The sequence below is a fragment of the Hipposideros armiger genome, unplaced genomic scaffold (genome assembly GCF_001890085.2).
Source record: "Hipposideros armiger isolate ML-2016 unplaced genomic scaffold, ASM189008v1 scaffold_698, whole genome shotgun sequence".
Lineage (NCBI taxonomy): Eukaryota > Metazoa > Chordata > Mammalia > Chiroptera > Hipposideridae > Hipposideros > Hipposideros armiger.
The window spans coordinates 880,579-900,426 of record NW_017732048.1 but is presented as its reverse complement, the minus strand read 5'-3'; the positions used below and the strand labels follow the sequence as shown (position 1 = coordinate 900,426).

At 42.0% G+C, this 19,848-nt stretch overlaps 1 protein-coding gene across 1 annotated transcript in view; it reads left to right on the top strand.

Annotated features, from left to right (window-relative positions):
- Positions 1-19,848, top strand: part of LOC109373274 (solute carrier organic anion transporter family member 5A1-like) — an 82,779-nt gene that overhangs the window by 1,627 nt on the left and 61,304 nt on the right. Inside the window, exons 2-3 of the mRNA XM_019627011.1 lie at positions 3,666-3,798; positions 9,117-9,334. Coding sequence (XP_019482556.1) covers positions 3,666-3,798; positions 9,117-9,334 — 351 coding nt within the window. The remainder of the gene's footprint in view (positions 1-3,665; positions 3,799-9,116; positions 9,335-19,848) is intronic.

The following is a 19,848-nucleotide window of genomic DNA, read 5'->3' as shown; positions in this document are numbered from 1 at the left end:
CCTGACGAAGGTGATGAGTCGTGTGGGTTGTGTGTCCCCTGTGCCACCTGGGTGCTGGGACACAGCGGTGAGCCCCCGGACAAGAGTCTCTGCCTTTGTGGAGCTTACGTTGTAGTTGGGGAGGACAGGTGAGCACCAAGATGAACACAGGAAATCATGTAGCGTGTTAGGGGCTGATCCGTGCTAAGGAGGAAACCAAAGCAGAGACAGGGTGGGCAGCAAGGGGAGAGGGGAGGGCCTCAGTGAGGAGGTGTTTGCGCAGCTACCTGGGGGAAGGAAGGGAAAGAACCATGGGGCTGTCTGGGGAAAGGCACGTGTGTGCCCTGACACACGCACACACATGCACGCACATGCATGCGTGCACACACACGCATGCACAAACGCACACGCACACATGCACACGCACACATGCACACACACACGCACGCACACACGGACACACACGCACGCGCGCGCACGCGCGCGCGCACGCACATGCACGCGCGCACACACACACAGACACACACACACACACACACACACACGCGCGCGCGCGCACACGCACGCACGCACCCCCCCCCAGGTGTGAATACCCTGAGGTGGGAAGGTGCCTTGAAGCGGGGAGAAGCATGGGGTCGGTGGTGCAGTGTGAACCAGGACGGGGAGAGGAGACGAAGCGGAGAGAGAATGGGGGTGGATTGCATGTGTGGGCAGGTCCTTGTAGCGGCGAAAAACGACTGTGGCTTTTCCTGTGAGTGAGGTGGGGAGCCACTGGACGGTGGGAGCGAAGAGGTGACATGCTCTGGCGTACGTTTCTAGAGGACCATGAAGGCTGCTGTGTTGAACACATTGCCGTGTTGAAAACACAAGGGCGGGAACCCGGATACCAGTGGGGAGGCCTAGAGCAATGTTCCCCGATGAGTGATGATGGGGGCTTGGCCCGGAGCTGCACATTGGATCTGATTTGATGGCAGCACCAACGGATTTAGTGGCTATTCGATGCAAGCGGTGAGAGAGGGACTCGTGCTACATACGCATTGTCTATACTGAAAAGCACACTGTGGGCAAATGTTTAAAACCTTTTACTGATAGACGTGCATGATGAAAAAGTGTGGGTTTTTGTGCGTGTGACAAATCCCTGTAAATGATATAGTTTACAGGGATTCTGAACAGAGGGACCACTCTGGAGGATGGTCAGTGCTGGACTTGGCTGGGCCTTGGAGAATGGGTAGAATTCAGATAGAATTCTGGAGAATGGGTGGGGACATTGTGGGTCCTCCAAGTTCTGAGGGTCATTCTGCATGGAGCCCTGAGGTCAAGCAGCAGGTTTTCGGATTGAAAGGGCAACAGGAGTCCCCGCCTTGAACTCCAGGTGAGCAATTGAGACTTTTTTCTTTAGACAGTGGCGGGTGGAGGCGATTAGGAACTTTTGTCTGGGGGAGGGAGTGGTATGAGTTTGCATCAACGGCTCACTCTTCTAATTAGCTCCGAATGAGTGCCCTTGGTTAATCAATGAATAATATCAAGTGGCCAGAATGACTTATTTAGTAAATGCTGCCATGTCGACAAGTTATTATGTATACTTATTTTATATTTATAGATGCTTATTGATATATATTTATACACGTATAAACATATGTTTATATATAGTATAGTTATTATATACTATATAGGATAGCCTATAGGATAGCTATGTAGATAGACACATATATGCATTTATTTCTGTTAATGAGAGTGGTTCTGTTGGACTTGTGTTTGTTATAGAATAAACATCTTTTTTTTTCTGATTACACAGCTGAATTTTAAAAAGCTCTCTCTGCGTCTCCTAAAGTAGTTAAGCTTCCTCAGTGACTGCTGTTTTAATTGGATTTCCCTTCGCTGGGTAATTTCGAGGTCTTGCCAGCACCCATCCTGCGCACTGCAGCTGGGCGGTCCAAGGTGCTGCTGTCAGTGCCCGAGGCATAAGCACTATGGCAGAAACACCCTTTTCCCCATCTGTGTTTGTAAGACAGTCTCTTTCATGCCAGCCAGAACTATTTTGGGAGGGTGATTCATGTCACATTTTGGCCTCATTACAGCTTTAAGTTGTAAATGGGGCTGGTTTTGCCTGGAGGTGTAAACAGACATTTTATCTTTATTTGCACATGGAAATACCTGGGACTGGAAAAGTACTTTCTATTCTTGAGTTCTGTTTTAGGCTGTTAACAGGGAGGCTAACAAGATAGTTATCAAAATTCTAATTTTGGCTTAGTAAAAGCCTGCTTCCGAAAGAATACCAATGACTTCCGGCCGTGCCTCCATTTCCAAGCACAGGTGGAGAAGCCCAAGAACCTAATGTCTTATTGTTATAAGCAGTCGGTTCTGTAAAACAAATACACACTGTGCTTTCTCTAGTGAAACCATGTGAAAAGTGAGAGCAGATGCTAAATTATTGTCTGCAGTTTGAAGAAACAGAAGGGACAAGATTATTCAAAGTTTAGGTACAGAAGATAAAGAAAGATGCAGCTATTCTGCATTTAAATCACAGCATGAAAATGATGTAAAGAAATGACAGTGAATTTATTATTCTTTGCTGTATGCCCATTTTGATGGCCATATTTCTTGGATAGAGTAATAGGCTTTCTGATCTGCTGATAGTAAGACCCACCCCATCCCTCTTTGGACATGTGCTTTGCAAAATTATTTTCGAATTCAGCTGTGGGTTGGTCCTGTGCACGTGGGTCATCTCACTCATGGCCATTTAAGGAGTTCTTGTAATTTTTAAGTAAGATCCCTCAATTAATAATAAATGGAATGCATTGTGAGATCTTTGATTCTAAAGTGCTGATTTGAAAATATTAGTGGGGGCGGCCAGTTAGCTCAGGTGGTTAGAGCGCAGGCTCTTAACACCAAGGTTGCCAGTTCGATTCCCACATGGGCCAGAGAGCTGCGCCCTCCACAACTAGACGGAAGACAACGACTTGTCTTGGAGCTCAGCTGCGCCCTCCACAACTGGATTGAAAACAACTTGACTTGGAGCTAATGGGTCCTGGAAAAAACACACTGTTCCCCAATAAAGTTTAAAGAAAGAAAGAAAGAAAATGTTAGTGATTTGAGGGTGCTTAAGCAGCTTTGCCAATTCAACTGCATCCGGCTTCATGGCAAAATCTGGCCTTAGTTCCCTCAACCTGTTGGAATCTTCCAGCGATGACAAATGACATCTACTTCCCCCCACCCCTTTTTCTTATGTTGAGACTACCTTTTATCTTCTCTTGGTTATCCAGGGACTGCCTCATTCACTAGCCCAAGTCTGTACTTTCAGATTTAAATTGGGTGAGTCTGGGGTGGGGCCTGAGCACTTACTATTAAAAAACAAAACAAACGCAACCAGAAAGTTCTCCAAATGATTCTGATGCTCTTAAGTGGACAACAGGCATCAGTTAAATAAAGGACGTGGTTTGAAACCCAAATGTCAATATGGACACAGTCTCTGAAGTTCTCTCTTGTTGGAAGTTGTTAACTGGATTTAGCTGTGACATCCGCATGGTGTGACTGAAATTATTATTATTATTTTAAATTTTATAGCAGAATTTATTAATAGATTAGTTTTTTGTATGTTTGTTTATGGTGTGACTGAAATTAGACGACTACTGAAGCTTAAGTATGTATCGTTGCTGTATTTCCTATTTCCCCTTTTGTCTTCTCAGCCATCATGTATGTCATGGGAGCACTTGGTCCTGCAGTGGGATATTTATTAGGTGGACTTCTTATTGGTTTTTATGTTGATCCCAGAAATCCTGTTTACCTTGACCAGAATGACCCTCGTTTCATTGGAAACTGGTAAGAACTGTTGACTAAATTTTTTTCATTTCACTTATTATTCATGATAGAGTCAGAGTGCCCTTGTAGTTGAAATAAAGATGTCCCCATTGGGAAGATGAAAAAAATAGCTAAAAGTCACCAGGAGGGAGTGGTAGGCAACATAGTACCCCCCCCCCAATTATCCATGTCCAAATCCCCAGAACCCATGAATGTGTCCCTTTTCATGGCAAAAGGGACTTTGCAGATGTGATTAAGTTAAGGATCTTGAGATGGGGAGATTATCCTGGATGACCTCAGCAGACCCAATATAATCACAAGCGTCCCTACAAGGGAAAGACAGAGGCGGGAGGGTCAGAGGAAGAGAAGGGGATATGGCGATTGAGGCAGAGGTTAGAGTGATGTGTTTGAAGATGGCGGAGGGGACCACAGGCCACGGAGTGCAGGTGGACTTTAGAAGCTGGAAAGGAAGGAAACAGGTTCTCCCCTAGAGCCCCCTGAAGGAACGCAGCCCCGCCAACCCATTTTAGACGCCTGTCCTCCAGAACTATAAGATAATACATGTGTGCTGTTTTCAGCCGCTAAGTGTGTGTTAACTTGTTATTGCAGCAATAGAAAACTAATACCAAGGGTTTGGGAACATCAGCTTAATCCCCATTCTTTTGGATGGGGATTGTTTCCTTCGTAGAAGAATGGAGGTAAAGGGTGATGTGGCTTTTCTGTGCTTTTTAAAACATATTTTCTTATTATGTTGTGTTTCTGCTTTGTCCAGTGCCCAGAGCGCCAGCTCCGCTTTTCCATTGTCACACTCTGAGTGAATCAGTCGGTTTAGTCAGTAATAGCTCGTCTCTCTGGGTGTAGTGGAGATTTGGCTAGTCTCTCACTTGCTAGCCTGTAATTGTCTTGCTAAATAAGTAACATTTAGGACTGAGAATGAGAACTCCACTGTGGACGTTAGGTTATTTATCCAAACAGCCAGTGCTATGTCTGAGTTCTTCATAGCCCTCAACTTGAGTTTTATTTTTGTTTTTTCCCCCATGATTGTAAGGGCTACCTGAAAGTGTTGGCTTTCCAAATTCATTTCACATGGATTAGTAATAGGTATACATTGATAAGAAATTTTCATTTTGTAACATGTTCATTTTGTAACACTTGCAGTATTAGAAATTAGTGTCAAATAATTGCTTTCTAAAGAGTTTCTTAGAGTACTTGTGTTCTTGCTCTGCTTCATTATAAGATAACCTCATAACCCTGAGGTACATGGGAATAATATTTACCGCTACCTATTTTTAAAACAGTTAACAAATATTAATTAAGCTACCCAACACTTCTTTTTTGCCTAAGTAATGCTCTTTGAAGATGGAAGTGCTAAGAGCTAGATGAGCTGGGCCTGGCAGAATTTCGAAATCACACAAAAGGAAGTTCCCTTGTCAACATGAGGGGAATAACACAGGAGTTTTAAGTTCTTGACTGATAGTGAAATTTTTGGTCTTTACTGTTTTCTTTGCAGTTTTGCAATCAATCAGAGCAAGGATTTTTTTGTTGTTTTTGTTCTCAAAAAGCTAGGTTATTAAAATATATTTGCGAACATCCAGTGTATATTCTGTGTTCTATATAGATGCCCCCCAGAAGAACGTGGTAATAAGAGGGAAAGGCGGAGAGGACCACCTTGGGTAGGGAGAAGGAAGGAGGCAGTAGTGTTAGGCTTATGAGTACTGTATATGCTTTAAAAAGCTTTCTAGTAAATATCAACTCAACTGGTAGCAAAGTGAAGTGACTAAGAGTGCAGACCCTGGAGCTAGAGTCCGCTGGATTCAAATCCCAGCCTGGTCACCTAAGGGCTGTGTGACCTTGGAGAAGTTACTTAGCTTCTCTCTGTCTCAGTTGTTGCTGATGTTTTTTAAATCCATAAAATGGAAGTAGTTACAGGACCTACTTCATAGGATTGTTGTGAGGAGTGAATGAGTCCATACAGGCAGAGCTCTGTAGTTCTTGCTGCATGGTATGTCAGCTATTACTCAGTCCTTTAATTTCATCAGTGTTCAAGGAGTTTTATTCATTTTTAGTGGCCCAGTATTAGTTCTACAAATGATAAATTTCTCAATATGCAAACATAAATAGGGGTCTATTTAAAAATAATTTTTTAAAATCTATTTTTTGTTTGATATGTATATTGTTTATTAGTTTCACATGTAGAAAACAACATAATTATTAGACATTTATACCCCTCACAAAGCGATAACCCCACCAAGTCTTCTACCCATCTGACATCGTACATAGCTATTACAGTACTATTGACTATATTCCCTATGCTGTAGTTGACATTCAGTATTATTTTATATTAGTTTCAGGTGTACAGCACAGTGGTTAAGCATTTAGATAATCTATGAAGTGATCCCCCTGATAAGTCCAGTACCCATCTGACACCCTAGATAGTCTTTACAACATTACTGATGATTGAATTTTGTTTATTGAGTAGCCCTCTTTGTAAGACTTCCACCTTGAATAAAGACATAGTAGTTATTTTATACAATGTTATTCTATACCTGCCCAGCAGAATGATATGTTTCTCAATAACTATGCTGAAAGAGTGAAGGAAGGAAAGAATGAATGCTGCTAACATTCATTGGGAGCTTTCTATGTGTCAAGCATTTACTAAGAGCTTTACACACATTTTCATTTAAGTCTTATAACAACCATTTGTAGCCACTAATATTATGCCCATTTTGCAGATGGGGAAATTGATGCTCAGTGATTTGAATAACTTGCCCAAAGCCTCAGAGTCAGAGAGCTGACTGAGTCCAGGGTAGATATTTTAATCCATATACTTAACTGAGCCCCTCTGAACAGTCTCTGAGTAATGGTTCATTAAAAGGAGTTAGGGACCCTGGCTTTTCAATTTTGGCTCTTATGTATCTGTATTTTTCCAACATATAATGCACACTTTCTTGTCTTACTCAGCTTTTCTCAGGGTCCCCTTTAAGTACCATCATCATATCATATACTAACACCAAACTGTATTCCATTGAAAAAAGTGGGCTGGTTAGCTCTGCTTAGAAATGTCCCTAAACTTTAAAAAAAAGATTTTTATTAAAATATAGCTAACATACAATATTAGATTAGTTTCAGATATACACCATAGTTATTCAACATTTATATTCAACTCACTAAAGAAGTGATCACCATGAGAAGTCCAGCAACCATCTGACACTGTACCACGCGATCACAATATTATTGACCATATTCCCAATGCTGTACATTACATCCCCATGACTTATTTGTTTTATATTTGAAAATTTGGACCTCTTATTCTCCTTTATCCTTCCCTCCTTTCCCAAACTTTTATATTATTGTTTATTTGCTATAATTCATCCCCTTCTTCTGTTATTTACTCTTACTTTAGGCTTCTATAAGTGTATCTTTAACGTTTGCATATAATTTCAAGTCAATGGCTCTGGGTGGGGGTGGCGGGGGCCCGAGTGCAGATCTACGTGAAGACCAACAAAATAGTACTGAATTGATTGCTGCTGGGACAGGCATTTTATTAGCTCCATTCTATACATTGTCTTATTAATTTTGATGATCCCCATACAGTTATTATTACCCTCCTTTCAGATGAGAAAATGTGTTCAGAAAAGCGAAATATAGGTTTCCTAGGATCTTACAGCTAGTAAGTGGTAAAGACAGGATAAAACCCAGGTCTGTCTGAAGCCACAACTCAGGTATTGTCCCTTACACTATGCTGCCTGCCCTCTTGTGGAACTGAAGGCTCAGGAGACTTGATTTTAGGGTTTGCGGAAACATTCAAGAATGGCCGATGAACAGGGCCCTGTTAGTAGAGGCCTCATAAGCAGCCAAGTACTAAAGGGGCCAGGTATTATAATAGCTATGTTCCCTGCAGACAATGACTTTATTTTTTAAAACCCATTTCATTCCATTTATTTATTCAAGAAACTTTTTGAGTACCTGACATGTGTCAGGCACTGGGTTCGTGATTATGTTCTAAATAATTGAGATTGCTGCAAGTCTGCCCTGAGCAATCCCCTCAAAATACAGCCTCTTTCTGATTGTCTTAAAATCTTTATTTGATACAACTTTAAACATCTTTGAAAATAGCATACTGGATTATTAATGACTGGTTCTCGGAATCAGCCTTCTCAGCTAAACTATGACCTTTAGCCGCTAATGACGCTTTAATAGAAACACTCTTTTTATAAATGAATTTTCACTTTGCAATTGATCTATAGTCTTGCTGGGTTGAATTCAACAACATTCATGCTTAAAATGCTGCTGGCGTTCCAGTTACAACTGACGGGAACGTGTTGAGACAGAGGACAGCATCTGAGCGTCTGTGAACTTGGAAACTTTAAGGACAGAGTTTGGAGTTGAGGAATCCTAGTTAGAGAGTGGTGGCCCTGTTAGGTAGGACCTGGGGCCTCTGTTTGCTAAGAAAAAGTTGAAAGGGGACTGAGACATTGCCCCTGGGGAATTATGCAGGCAAGAAGCCTGAGGCTTTACCACAGGGTTCCAATGCTGGACTAGAAGCTGGTGGTACTGTCTGTATTTGCTTCCTGGTCTCTGCCGCGCGGCAACCTCAGATGAGTTCAAGACAGAATCTCCATTCTGCTCAAGTTCTACTTCTAGGATTCTTTCTGACATACATTTTCCCAATCTGAACCATTATAGCATTCATAGTCTATAGGACATGACCTAATGCTTCCATTGTATACATCCTTGCATTTCATGGAGATTGTTTCTTATATTTTTAGCTCAAATGAAATACATGTCTTTGGTGGCCCTCATGGTTAAGTATCATGAGGGGTAGCTAAGAGGGGTCAATACATTCTTAGGTGCTTGTAGAAAAATGTTGGAGTGCCCTCAGCCATTTAGCATACATTTCACATGAGATATTAATGGTTTTCTTCTAGGAAAAAAGCATCTATATTGGTCCACAAAGCATGCTATGGCGTCTGTATTATTTTTCTATTAAATTTATGAGTTCACTGATTTATTACAACATACACATTGTCGCAGGACTAACATGTTAACTAGCAGAACTAACACATGTGGTTAAAAATACTTGAATGAAATTCCAGTCAGGTTGCTGATTATAATATTCATTGTAATGCGAGCGTAGTTAATGGGTAGATTTCTCATTTATACCACAGAAAGGGAGGATCCCTGTATTTTTAGTTGTCCAGCTTCCTACGGCTTTACAGCTGATGAAGGTAAGACATTTTCGCTGGAGAATTTTAGCGCCACAAACTTGTACTTTGCTAATGTGTTCTCATTCATAATGCAAGAGCCATAAATGCTATTCACGTTTCCCAATTTTTTAGGTGGAGTGGATTCCTCCTTTGTGCCATTGCAATGTTTCTTGTGATATTCCCAATGTTTGCTTTTCCAAAAAAGCTTCCGCCTCGACACAAGAAAAAGAAAAAGAAAAAATTTTCGGCTGATGCTGTTAGTGATGACGATGTTATGAAGGAGAAATCAAACAATAGTGAACAAGTGGACAAAAAAGTTTCTTCTCTGGGATTTGGAAAGAATGTCAGAGGTAAAGTATATCTTTTTAATGACTATATGTGCGGTACTTTAGATCCATGTTACTCAAACCATCGTCCTGGGCCAGTGCTGCCCAACCAACCGTTACGGGTCTGCTACAAGATGAGCACTGCAATTGAGAATATTTAGGAACTTTTTAAGAAATTTGACAGAGCAGTATTATGCCTGTTGAATCTACTACTAATAATTTATTGGTCTTATATTTTGTATGTTTTAAAAAATTCATTTTCTAATGTTTCATCTTTAATGGATTTTGTAAAAGTATCAGTACATGATAGACTGGAAATAAGAATAATATAATAATAATAATGGTGATAATAATAAAAAAGATTCTTCCTCATAGATTGTTTGGGAAGCACTAATTTAGATCCAAAGGTACAGATAGTTATATTTATCATTTACTATATTTAAAAATGTTTGATTTTTTTTTTTAAGTTTATTTCATTGGCATTGGGGGAGGGGAACAGCATTAGGGAATTGGGGAAGGGAACAGACAAATTGCTGTCCTTTTGTTCTTCAGTCTAGTTGTGGAGGACGTTGCTTCATTGGCCCATGTTGGTATTATGATCATTGCACTCTTCCCGGGTGAGGCAGATCGGTCGCCGGCCACTGGACGGCTGCTCACGGCAGCTCTTGGCAGCTCATGCCGGCTGCCAGCCACTCACGGTAGCTCACAGCAGCCCATTGCAGCAGGGGCTGCAGCCTAGGCCATCACTGGCGACTCACAGCAGCCCAGCTCCAGGTCGAGCTGTAGTTCACCATCTTAGCTGTAGAGGGCACAGCATCACTGGCCCTCATGTGGGATCCGAACTGGGGCCCTTCTTCTCAGAGCTGATGTCCCAAGCCAACTCCTAACCAACGTGCCACTCGGCCGGCCCTAAAGCTGTTTGATTAAAAAAAAAATACTTATTGCATTGTATAATGGATAGTTTGTTTCAGGGGAACGGTGGGTTTGGTAGTATGGCCTGATCCTGACATAAGTATAAACCTACCACTAGACAAGGGTCTCATTCAACAGTGGGTCATCAAAGGCTTGTGGATGTCCAGAGAGAAGGGCAGCCTGGGGTTGGGCCTCCAAACCCAGTGTAAAACACCCAGAAAGTCTCAGTAATGTGGATTGGGCTATTTTTTCATTTTTATTTCTCTTAAAAATGTCTACATTATTAAAGGTAGACGAGGCAGTTCTCAAACCTAAACAAGTTAAATGAATCTTAACTAGCAAATCTTTGTCTAGTAGTCAAGTACATTGGGTGAGAGGCAGTAAATCCCTTTAATCCAAAAAACCTACAATGCTACACTCTCATTAGGTCCTGCTGTTTCCTGAATTCCCTGAATTGATTTTTTTTTGGAAATTGTGAAGCACAATATTTATCAAGTGCCTACATTGGTCAAGGTTGTTTTAGGTAAAATTTACCTAGGCGCATTATTCCCTCCCTTTGACTAGGTACACAGTAAGGCCAAAAAGGCACCTGTCAGGCCCAGAAGGAAGGTACTAATATATTATAAACTGTTCCCGCAGCCTAAGGACAATAATGGTTAAATTGGACTATTTTTAAAGTCTGTGTTTGTTCAAATCCAGTGAAGTGACATTTCATTGGAAATCCTTCTTCCCTATTAAGCTTTAGATTTGCCTCCCTACCCCCTTCATCATTTAGTCACAACTTGTGCTTTTGGACCTGCCAAAATTGCTCCTGCTTTCAAAACATGAAGAATTTTCTGGATGCCGTTATGGCCTGAGCTCTTACCCTGTGGGCCAACCCATCATTTTTCATGGTCGTATTACGGAGCACTACCACGGAGTGACTTTTTCTTTTTAATTTAGTTGAGAGCAAGGTTGATGTTAAAGAATTTACAATGCAGCAATAGACTTAGAATCTTAATTTGTGGAGAATATAAAGTAGGCTAAAGGGGAGAAATAGGTAAGCTAAAATGGTATATTTTATAGCTTAGGAATAGATGACTTGAAGGTGAAAGATATGCTCTGTTGGATAGAAGATAAAGGAAAGAGAGAAAGAGAGAGAGAGAGAGAGAGAGAGAGAGAGAGAGAGAGAGAGAGAGAGAGAGAGAGATCAATAATAAATACCAATGGCGGATACGACTGTTGATGGATTGGAGTTCTTTGGAGAAGGCAGTGTAGACAGAGCTATCAGCTCCCTCTCCATACTCCGACCCTTACAGTCTTCATGGCGGAGGCTTGTCAGTTGCCAGTACTTGCATCATTTGTCTAAAGGTTTTCTTTGTAGGCTGGGAAACTGCTTGGCTCTTGCCTGGGGCAGGTTCAAGTGCCAAGGAATTAGCACCCTGGCCCCCACCTCCCACCCCCAAAGCAGTGTTAAACAATGGCTGACAAACACCCAGCTCTGTCACCTCATGGGTGAGACAATTCTTGGTTGTGGCCCTACTTCCTTTGTAGGCTGCCCCCTCTGCCTGTGCATCACGTCCACACTCCCTGCCCAGCGTTTCCTGAACCAAACCAACCATTTGGACTTGAATCCTTCTCTCAGGACCTGCTTCTGGGTGGAGGTGGAGACGTGCATGCACTTAGACAGGCAGGTTCCAAAGTGGTACCAGCCATCACAGAATTTGAAAATTACTTTTTCAAAACTGAATCTATACACTATTTTATTGGTTAGGGATGGGTCTCTGCCATCTTTTCTCTGCTCAGGTTCGTGGTTCAGGATGTTTTCTTTTGAAAGAAAGAATCAAAGGAGTCTTTTAACAGTGATGGGTAGTTGGTGTATAAAACCTGTTTCCATTCTGATTTTCTTGTTAGCATTTCTAACAAATTCTCCACCTTCATAATCTGTGCCTTAATCATGACGACTGATCTCACTTCTGTGACTAAACCTCCTGAGTAGGACACAGAGCTGGTTCATTTCATTACTTCCACTTGTGCTGGAGTCTCTAATTGTATCTATACTAGAACTTCAAGAGACATTTTCTCCCGTTAAAAAGGAATCCTATTTTAATGGGATTATAACATGAAAATATTCTGCTCTAAATGGTTCAAATGATGTCGATGATACTGGGATAGTATATTTAATTAGAATGTATAACGTTAATTTATATTTATCTTGCACATATTGACTTCCTTTAGAGTATCTAATACCTATCACCTATAGAAAATGAAATTAGAACTATAGTGTAATATTTAACCTGATTTTCAAAAGAACAAATCAGATCTCTGGGAATCATTCCAATGTTGATGTCAACAGGGAAAGTCATTATTAGGTCTTAAATCAAAGAATGGTCGCTAAGATTTCATTTTGAGTTAAACCTGAGTTTGATTCCCAGGTCCTTTTCTCCCTTATTCTGTTTTCTGGAGCAAGGCTTCTTTGGGTCTTTATTTTATATATAAAATTTGGATACCAGTATGAGCTTCTTCAGAGAGGAGGTGGAAAGATAGCTAGGTTGATAACACAATACTTTCTTAATAAAATAATTCTTTCTTTAAAAGAAAATGATTTGTTCCATGCTGAATGGGGCCCTTTTGGAAAGTTCTATTGCTGAGAATACCAGGAGAAAATACTATTTCAGTTTCCGCCTCCATGTTTTAATGATAGACATTGGGAAAATCTGACTCAGTGTTTCTAGATTCTTATTATAAATTATGCAGGAAAAAGACTGTTTTAAAGCACCGCAGAAGAGAAAATAGCATTTTTAGTGTGTCTGTATCGCCTTTCCATAAAGAGATTAACATTGATCACATCAAAATCTTACCGATAAAAATAAACGCTTAAAATATTTAAGTGGATCAATTTTCCTGAGGTTTCAGGTCGAGCATCTTAAAGTCTTCCAAATTTAACTGGGTATCTTCCTAAATGGAAAACTTTTGGTGGCTGTTAATCGTAAGAAAAATTTTATTTTTGTGTCCACTTTTAATTTTTTACGCTTAATTGCATAACATTATCAAGTAGCATAAAATATAGCCTACTTTTCTCTGCTAGACTTCTGTCTGTGTTAGGGTGTAGTATGTTTCCAATACTAACTAACGGAGTTACTCTGAGGTGATGAACGGATTTAAAGAGGCCATTGAAAGTTACAGAATTTTGGTCACTGAAGGATTATGTTGTCATCATGTAATTCAACAACTATTTGCTCTATAGAAGGTGCCGTACTCCTTGCTGTGGCAGATATGAAGATGAGTGAGCTAGGGTTTGCCCTCAGAGAGCTTACAGTCCACTGAGGCAGGCAGGAGAAGCACAGTTAAGGAGGCTGGAGACAACGGTGTGAGGTTCAAAGGCAGGCAAGGGAACCTCTACTTGAGGGATCTGGAGAGGTTCCACGGAGGAGATGAGATTGGTGATGAGCCTTAGAAGACTGGGAGGATTTCAGTAGGTGGAAGAGGGCTGGCCGGAGTGTTCCAGCCAGAGCGAGCAAAAACCAGGAGGTCAGACTGGGTAGATGTATTTGAAGATGGTTGGTGTGTTGGATCAGCGTGGCAGAGGCCTGGGTGGATAAAGTTGGGAAGGCAAAGGTAGGGCCATATTGTGCAGAGAGAGCTTGAGTTCTATCATTTAACGGTATTTGTCCCTAATGGGTAGTGGGGGGGGGTCTGAGCAAACCTTTGGCAGCCCTCCCTCCATTCTGTGGATTAGGGAGGGAAAGGGGTAGAATGGAGGGTGGGGGCCCAGGTAGAAAGCCCAGGTGAGGGGTGATGATGGTTTTGGCGAATAGAGAAGGAAAGGACAGAAGCCTTTGAAACTGGTCTCCTTGCTTCTCTCCTCATCTTATTTCATTTGCTTTCAACTCAGCCGCCAGAAGGAGCCTGTTAAAATGCTGTTCCTCGGCTCAAAGCTTTGATGGTGTTTGATCTCACTCACAGAAAAGTCCCTTCCCTATACGACCTACTGGGGCTACAGTCTAACCCCTGGTTATCTGTTTGACCCCATCTCCTGACTGTCCCATTTGTTTATTCTGTGTCAGCCGCATTGGGCTCATCATGGGTCCTCACACGTGCCAGGCACACTCTCACCTCAGGACCTTTGCACTTGCCATTCCTGGGCTGGGAATTCTCTCCCCCAGGTCCCCTCACTTCCTTCAGGGTGCAACTCCAGTGGTCCCTTTTCAGTGAGGCCTTGCTTAGCACCCTATTTACAAGCCTCCACGCTCCTCCCCAAAAGCTTCTTGTCTGCTTCCCTCCTTTATTCTTCTTAGCAGCCATCCCTCTCTAACATACGACGTATTTTACTTGTTTATATTATTTATCATCTCCACAATGAGAAAGTGAGCTCCCTGAAGGCTGTCTTTTATCCGTCGTGTTCCCTGATGAATTTACACCACCTAGTAGATACTCAGTACATATTTGACGAATGAACTCTTGACGGATGAGGGAAGAAAGAGATTGTATCTTTAGGACGTGGCAACTGATGTGGGAACGATGGGGAGGAAGGTACCAAAGGTGGCTTCAGAGTTTCAACCTCAGGTAACGGGGAGAGGAACTAGCCGAGAGAGACAGGAGGAATCACTGCTGAACTGGAGCTGCCTGAGAGTCCCCAGAACCATGGCACGTGGCCCATAGCTGGTTTTAGAACTAGTGTAGCGTGGAATATATTAGGGTCAATCCTCAACTCAGCAAAGAGGGGTGACCAAGAGCCACGTGACTGGGCCATGCCGTCTTAGCCCTCTTGCATATTGCCTTTGCTCCTTTGCTGAATTGCACTTTTTTTGAATTGCAGATTTTATTGAAAGCTGTCCACTTGAATTTCCCATATTTGCCATAGGAGCATGGCTCAGTGCCATTTATATAAAACCCTGTTATTTGAGAATGGTGGCTCTCAAACTTAGCCTACTAGGAGGTACCATGTAGGGCTTCCTAAAACCCAGAGTGCTGGGTCAGGCCCAGGTGGCCTGGGGTGTAGCCCGAGAACCTGCATTTTTAACAAGTTCCCAGGTATTACTAGCATTGGTGGTCTAGAGACCACACTGTGAGAATCATTGCTCTTTTACATAGGAAACTTTTTGTTTTCCAGGAAGTAATTATAATGTTTCTGCTAATGATGATCATACTACTTCTAGCTTTGGAGTCAAATCTGAACCCCAGGAAGGATCTTATAGACATATTCAATTCTTTTCTCTGGTTTCGGTGTTCTGCTGTACTTAACATCTTCTCTATTTCTATTTCTTTCTTTCATTTGCCTTTTATATTTATTTTGTTGTACGTATGTTTTCTGGTGATAAGCAGAACCTTTAGATTTGGACCTACAGCTTATGACATAAGAGGTAAATAGTAATAGGCCTGGTAAAAAATTCCTATAAAAAGAAAGCACTTTCTTTATACTCCGTGCAAACTGGCTGTGGAGTTACTCACTAGCGTAGTATCTACCTCAAAAGAGATATAAAAATACTCATTAGTTCTGCATTTTAACAAGCAGCATAGTAGTATGGCCAGCAACCACTAATTGCGTATTTTGGGGTCCAATGTCCCCCATCTGCAGGTAAGTAGCTCAGTAGCTCCATATACTTGCCCAGAGGTGAGTGTGGTGTGCCAGGGTCACCCAGTTCCTTTGGCACCTTTATTGGCAAGCAGGAGATGCCTTTGCCAATGTGGGCGGGAAAAATTGGAATTCTTTCAGGGGGAGCCCAGGGGATCATTCGTTTTAAAGAAAATGAGCAGGAATGAAATGAAAATGAGCAGGGTAGTTGGGTCGTCTGTGGGCCATGTCACATGTGAAAAGCAAATTTGGTTTTGCTTTAACAGGAAGATGTGACTAAAAATAGTTTGATGTTCCTGGGTAACAGGCATCGAAAACTTGTATCTGCTGTATGCCCGTGAAATATACAGGATAGTGCGACTCACAGGCCCTGAAGGAAGTTTTTAGGTGTTCTCTGCATGGTGATGGTGTTTCCACCAGCTTGTTGAGGCTCCAGAAGGCTTAGGCATATACAAATAGTAAGAATTAAAAGATTAGAGGTAAAGGAAAAATTAAATACTTATGCTAAGTGCTTATAAAAGAAGGGACTTGAGGAATTTTGTGGAGAGGTGTTAAAGGAAGCGGTTCTATAATTTGTATAGGATTTTAGTGTATTGAGGTGACTGAGTGGTGACATGGAGAGGTCGATGCCATTGAAAGAAGAATTTGTTACTTACATTTCCCAAGAGAAGGGAGCACACCATGCCACGCAGTGTCACGGGGGGAGCACCAGGTTTTGGTCAGTAGACAAAAGATAGCAGCAAGGGGACAGCTGAGGCCAGAGTCTGAATTGGGGTGTCCTTGAGAAAGACAAGGCAGAGCAGGGTGAACAGTGTATGACTGGCTAGTCTGAATAACTCCAGTGGGCTCTGGCAGAAGGGTCGTGGCTAGTGGCCTGGTACCCAGCGCTAGGTCAGTTAGGGCACTTGCTATCTCTAAGAATGGGTAGTCCGGTATCTCCCCAGCCAGCAAGATTTTTAAGATGGTAAAACATTATGAAACACAGAAAAAAATGTGATTAATATAAAGGCTTATGTTTTACAGCCAGAGCAGACGCTCGCGTGGCCTGACTGCACTAAAATCATCATGTGGTGCTCCCGCCTCCTCTCTTTGTACCACCTTCCCTCTCCTTGCTCTCTGGAGGCCTTTTCTCAAGCCCTCGAGGTGGAGGACTTGGGTCCTGCCCATGTGCTTTGAAAAGCACCCTGTATTCTGGCCCTACCATGTTATTTTATAACATCAATAAAAATCCCAACTTTTATGTAACAATGACCCACCATCCTTACTCCGGTGTTTCCATTTTTCCTCTTGGTCTCTCTCTTTTTTTTTTTTTAAAGATTTTATTGGGGAATTGGGGGAGGGAACAGCATTGGGGAATCGGGGAAGGAAAACAGACAAGTTGCTGTCCTTTTGTTCTTCAGTCTAGTTGTGGAGGACGTCGCTTCACTGGCCTGTGTTGGTATTATCATTGCGCTCTTCCTGGGTGAGGCGGATCAGTCGTCGGCTTCTGGACAGCCGCTCACGGCAGCTCTTGGCGCTCACGCTGGCTGCCGGCCACTCGCTCATGCTGGCTGCCAGCCACTCATGGTAGCTTATGGCAACCCACTGCAGCAGGGACTGCAGCCTACACTGTTGCTGGCGACTCACGGCAGCCCAGCTCAAGGTCGAGCTGTTGTTCAGCATCTTAGCTGTAGAGGGCAGTGTCACTGGTCCTCATATGTGGGATCCGAACCGGGGCCCTGCTGCTCAGAGTTGGCACTCCCAAGCCAACTCCTAACCAATGTGGCACTCGGCTGGCCCTCTCTTGGTCTCTTTGTCTAATGTGAATTCTATGCCTTGTTAGTCCATTTAAGCCACCTTTATCAGCTTGTTCAATTGACGCTTCCCTGATATTTTACTTTTATTTAAGAAATTGGCATTGTTTAAGGCTTCTGGAAAGAACTAGACCAGTTCCCAAATATAACTAATCATTGAGATAGATGGCTGGCAGTGTCTATCTTAAGAAAACTTCTCTCCTTATTTCTTTTTCTCTTTCACAAATGTCTTTTTTGAGTGACTATTACAGGATGAAAGAGTCAGGATACATACTTACGTGAAAAGTTATAGTCCTTGCCCTCAAAGGGAGGTAGAAAGGAAAATAGATGTAATAATACATGCCTTTAAATGAAGGTATGTACATTTTAAGGATGGTTGGAAGAAGACGAGGAAGGAATTCTTAAGTTAGCTGCCTGAGTCAGGAAAGATTTCTCTTGGAGGATAACATTGCTGCATCCTTTTAAAATGATAAATTGCAGGGGTTTTTTTATTTTTATTTTTATATTTTTTAAGGATATAAAAGTAATACATGTTCATGGTAGGAAATGTAGAAAGTATGTAAAAGTGTAAAGAATAAAGTAAAAGTGAATTGCACCCTCATTCCTGAGCATAAATGCTTAAATTTATTTACAATAAAACATGTATTTTGAAACTACAATAGATCGAGGTGGCAGCTGCACACCACTGCAAATGTACTGAAAGCCTTTCTGGTTTTAGTGTCAGCTTGCCCTTATAATTGAGTTTGCAGGATTTCTTAGCATTAATTGGTAAGAAAAAAAATGATGATCACTGTCATTATTTTATCTCTCCTTCATCATGCTTTTAATGCCTCTTTGATTTTACAATGACACAGTTATAAATGACACCAAGAAACTTATCTAAAATATATTCTGCAGCATGGTATTTAGCTGTAAATTTAAGGATTTAGTGACTTGCTTGCTAACTTAGTTTTTTAAACTTTGAAATAATTTTGAATGTATATAAAAGCCACAGAAAAAGTACACAGAACTCCTTTGCACCCTGCTCCCCTATTTCCCAACTACTGGTGTTTTTTTGAGCCGTCTGAAACGTTGAAGACATGATGCTCTTCTGCACCCTAGAACATCTGTGTGTGTTTCCTAAGTACAGGGACCCTTCTTTGTGACCACAGGGCAGCCACCAAAGTCAGGAAATTAACATTGATCCAGTTAACATCTAGACCACAGGCCCCCTTCTAATGTCGCCAATGACCCCAACAATCTCTTTTCTGTCCAGTCCAATCCAGGACCGCACGTTGTATTTAGTTGTCTGTTCATCTCCTTCAATCTGGAGAACTTCCCCATCTTTTCTTGTCTTTTATGACCTGGATCTTGTTAAAAAGTCCAAGCCAGTAACATTATAGCATATCCCTCAGCTTGGGTTTAATGACGTCACCGCCTTCCTGATTTCTGCATGCTTGTAGGCATATCACGGAAATGGAGCTGTGTCTAGCGCCTTGTAACAGAGGCCACACAGTGTCAATTTGCCTTGTTACCAGTTAGGTGAACTTGTATCACATGGACAAGATTGTACCTGCCAGGTTTCTTCACTCTATGAAGTTAATACTTATATTGCAATGACAAATCAGTAAATAATTTGTAACTACTTTGTGTACAGTCGATTCTCATTATTTGCGGAAGTTGTGTTCTATAAAGTCACCGTGAACACTGAATTAGCCAATACTGAAGCGTGGCTCTAGGGGGAACACAAGGCTGGATTCCTGTCACAACATAATGGCCAACCAATTAACACGTAATGTGGCGTTACGTGTGTTTCTGTTCAGACACCTTATTTAATGCATTATTGACTCGTTTACACTGAACCCATGGCCAGGAGCACGGCAGCGCCTGCCTGAAAAAAGCTCCCTAGCACACACATTTTCCCTGTAAAGCACATCACAGTCTCTCGCCCTTAGAAACACTACACGCCACTTCAGCACTATGCTTGGGGGTGGGGGACATTTTAAACAATGGAGTCACCAAAAGCACAAAAATGTGGAAAATGTGACACTATATTGTGAAAAGGACGCTTGTTTATAGTATGGGAGCTGGAACAAGTTAGGTCTTGTCTTGCACAACCTCAGCCAAGAATGTGTGCGTCCTGCCACTCACATTTTTTTGCCATTCTGAGCGTGTCCTTGGGTGACCATATGTCCCTAGTATTGATTTTCAGGTTACAAATAAATTCTGGCGTGTGGGCCAATTTGCAAATACTGAATCTGTGAATAATGAGGATTGACCAGGTCTTGTTCCTATTGAAC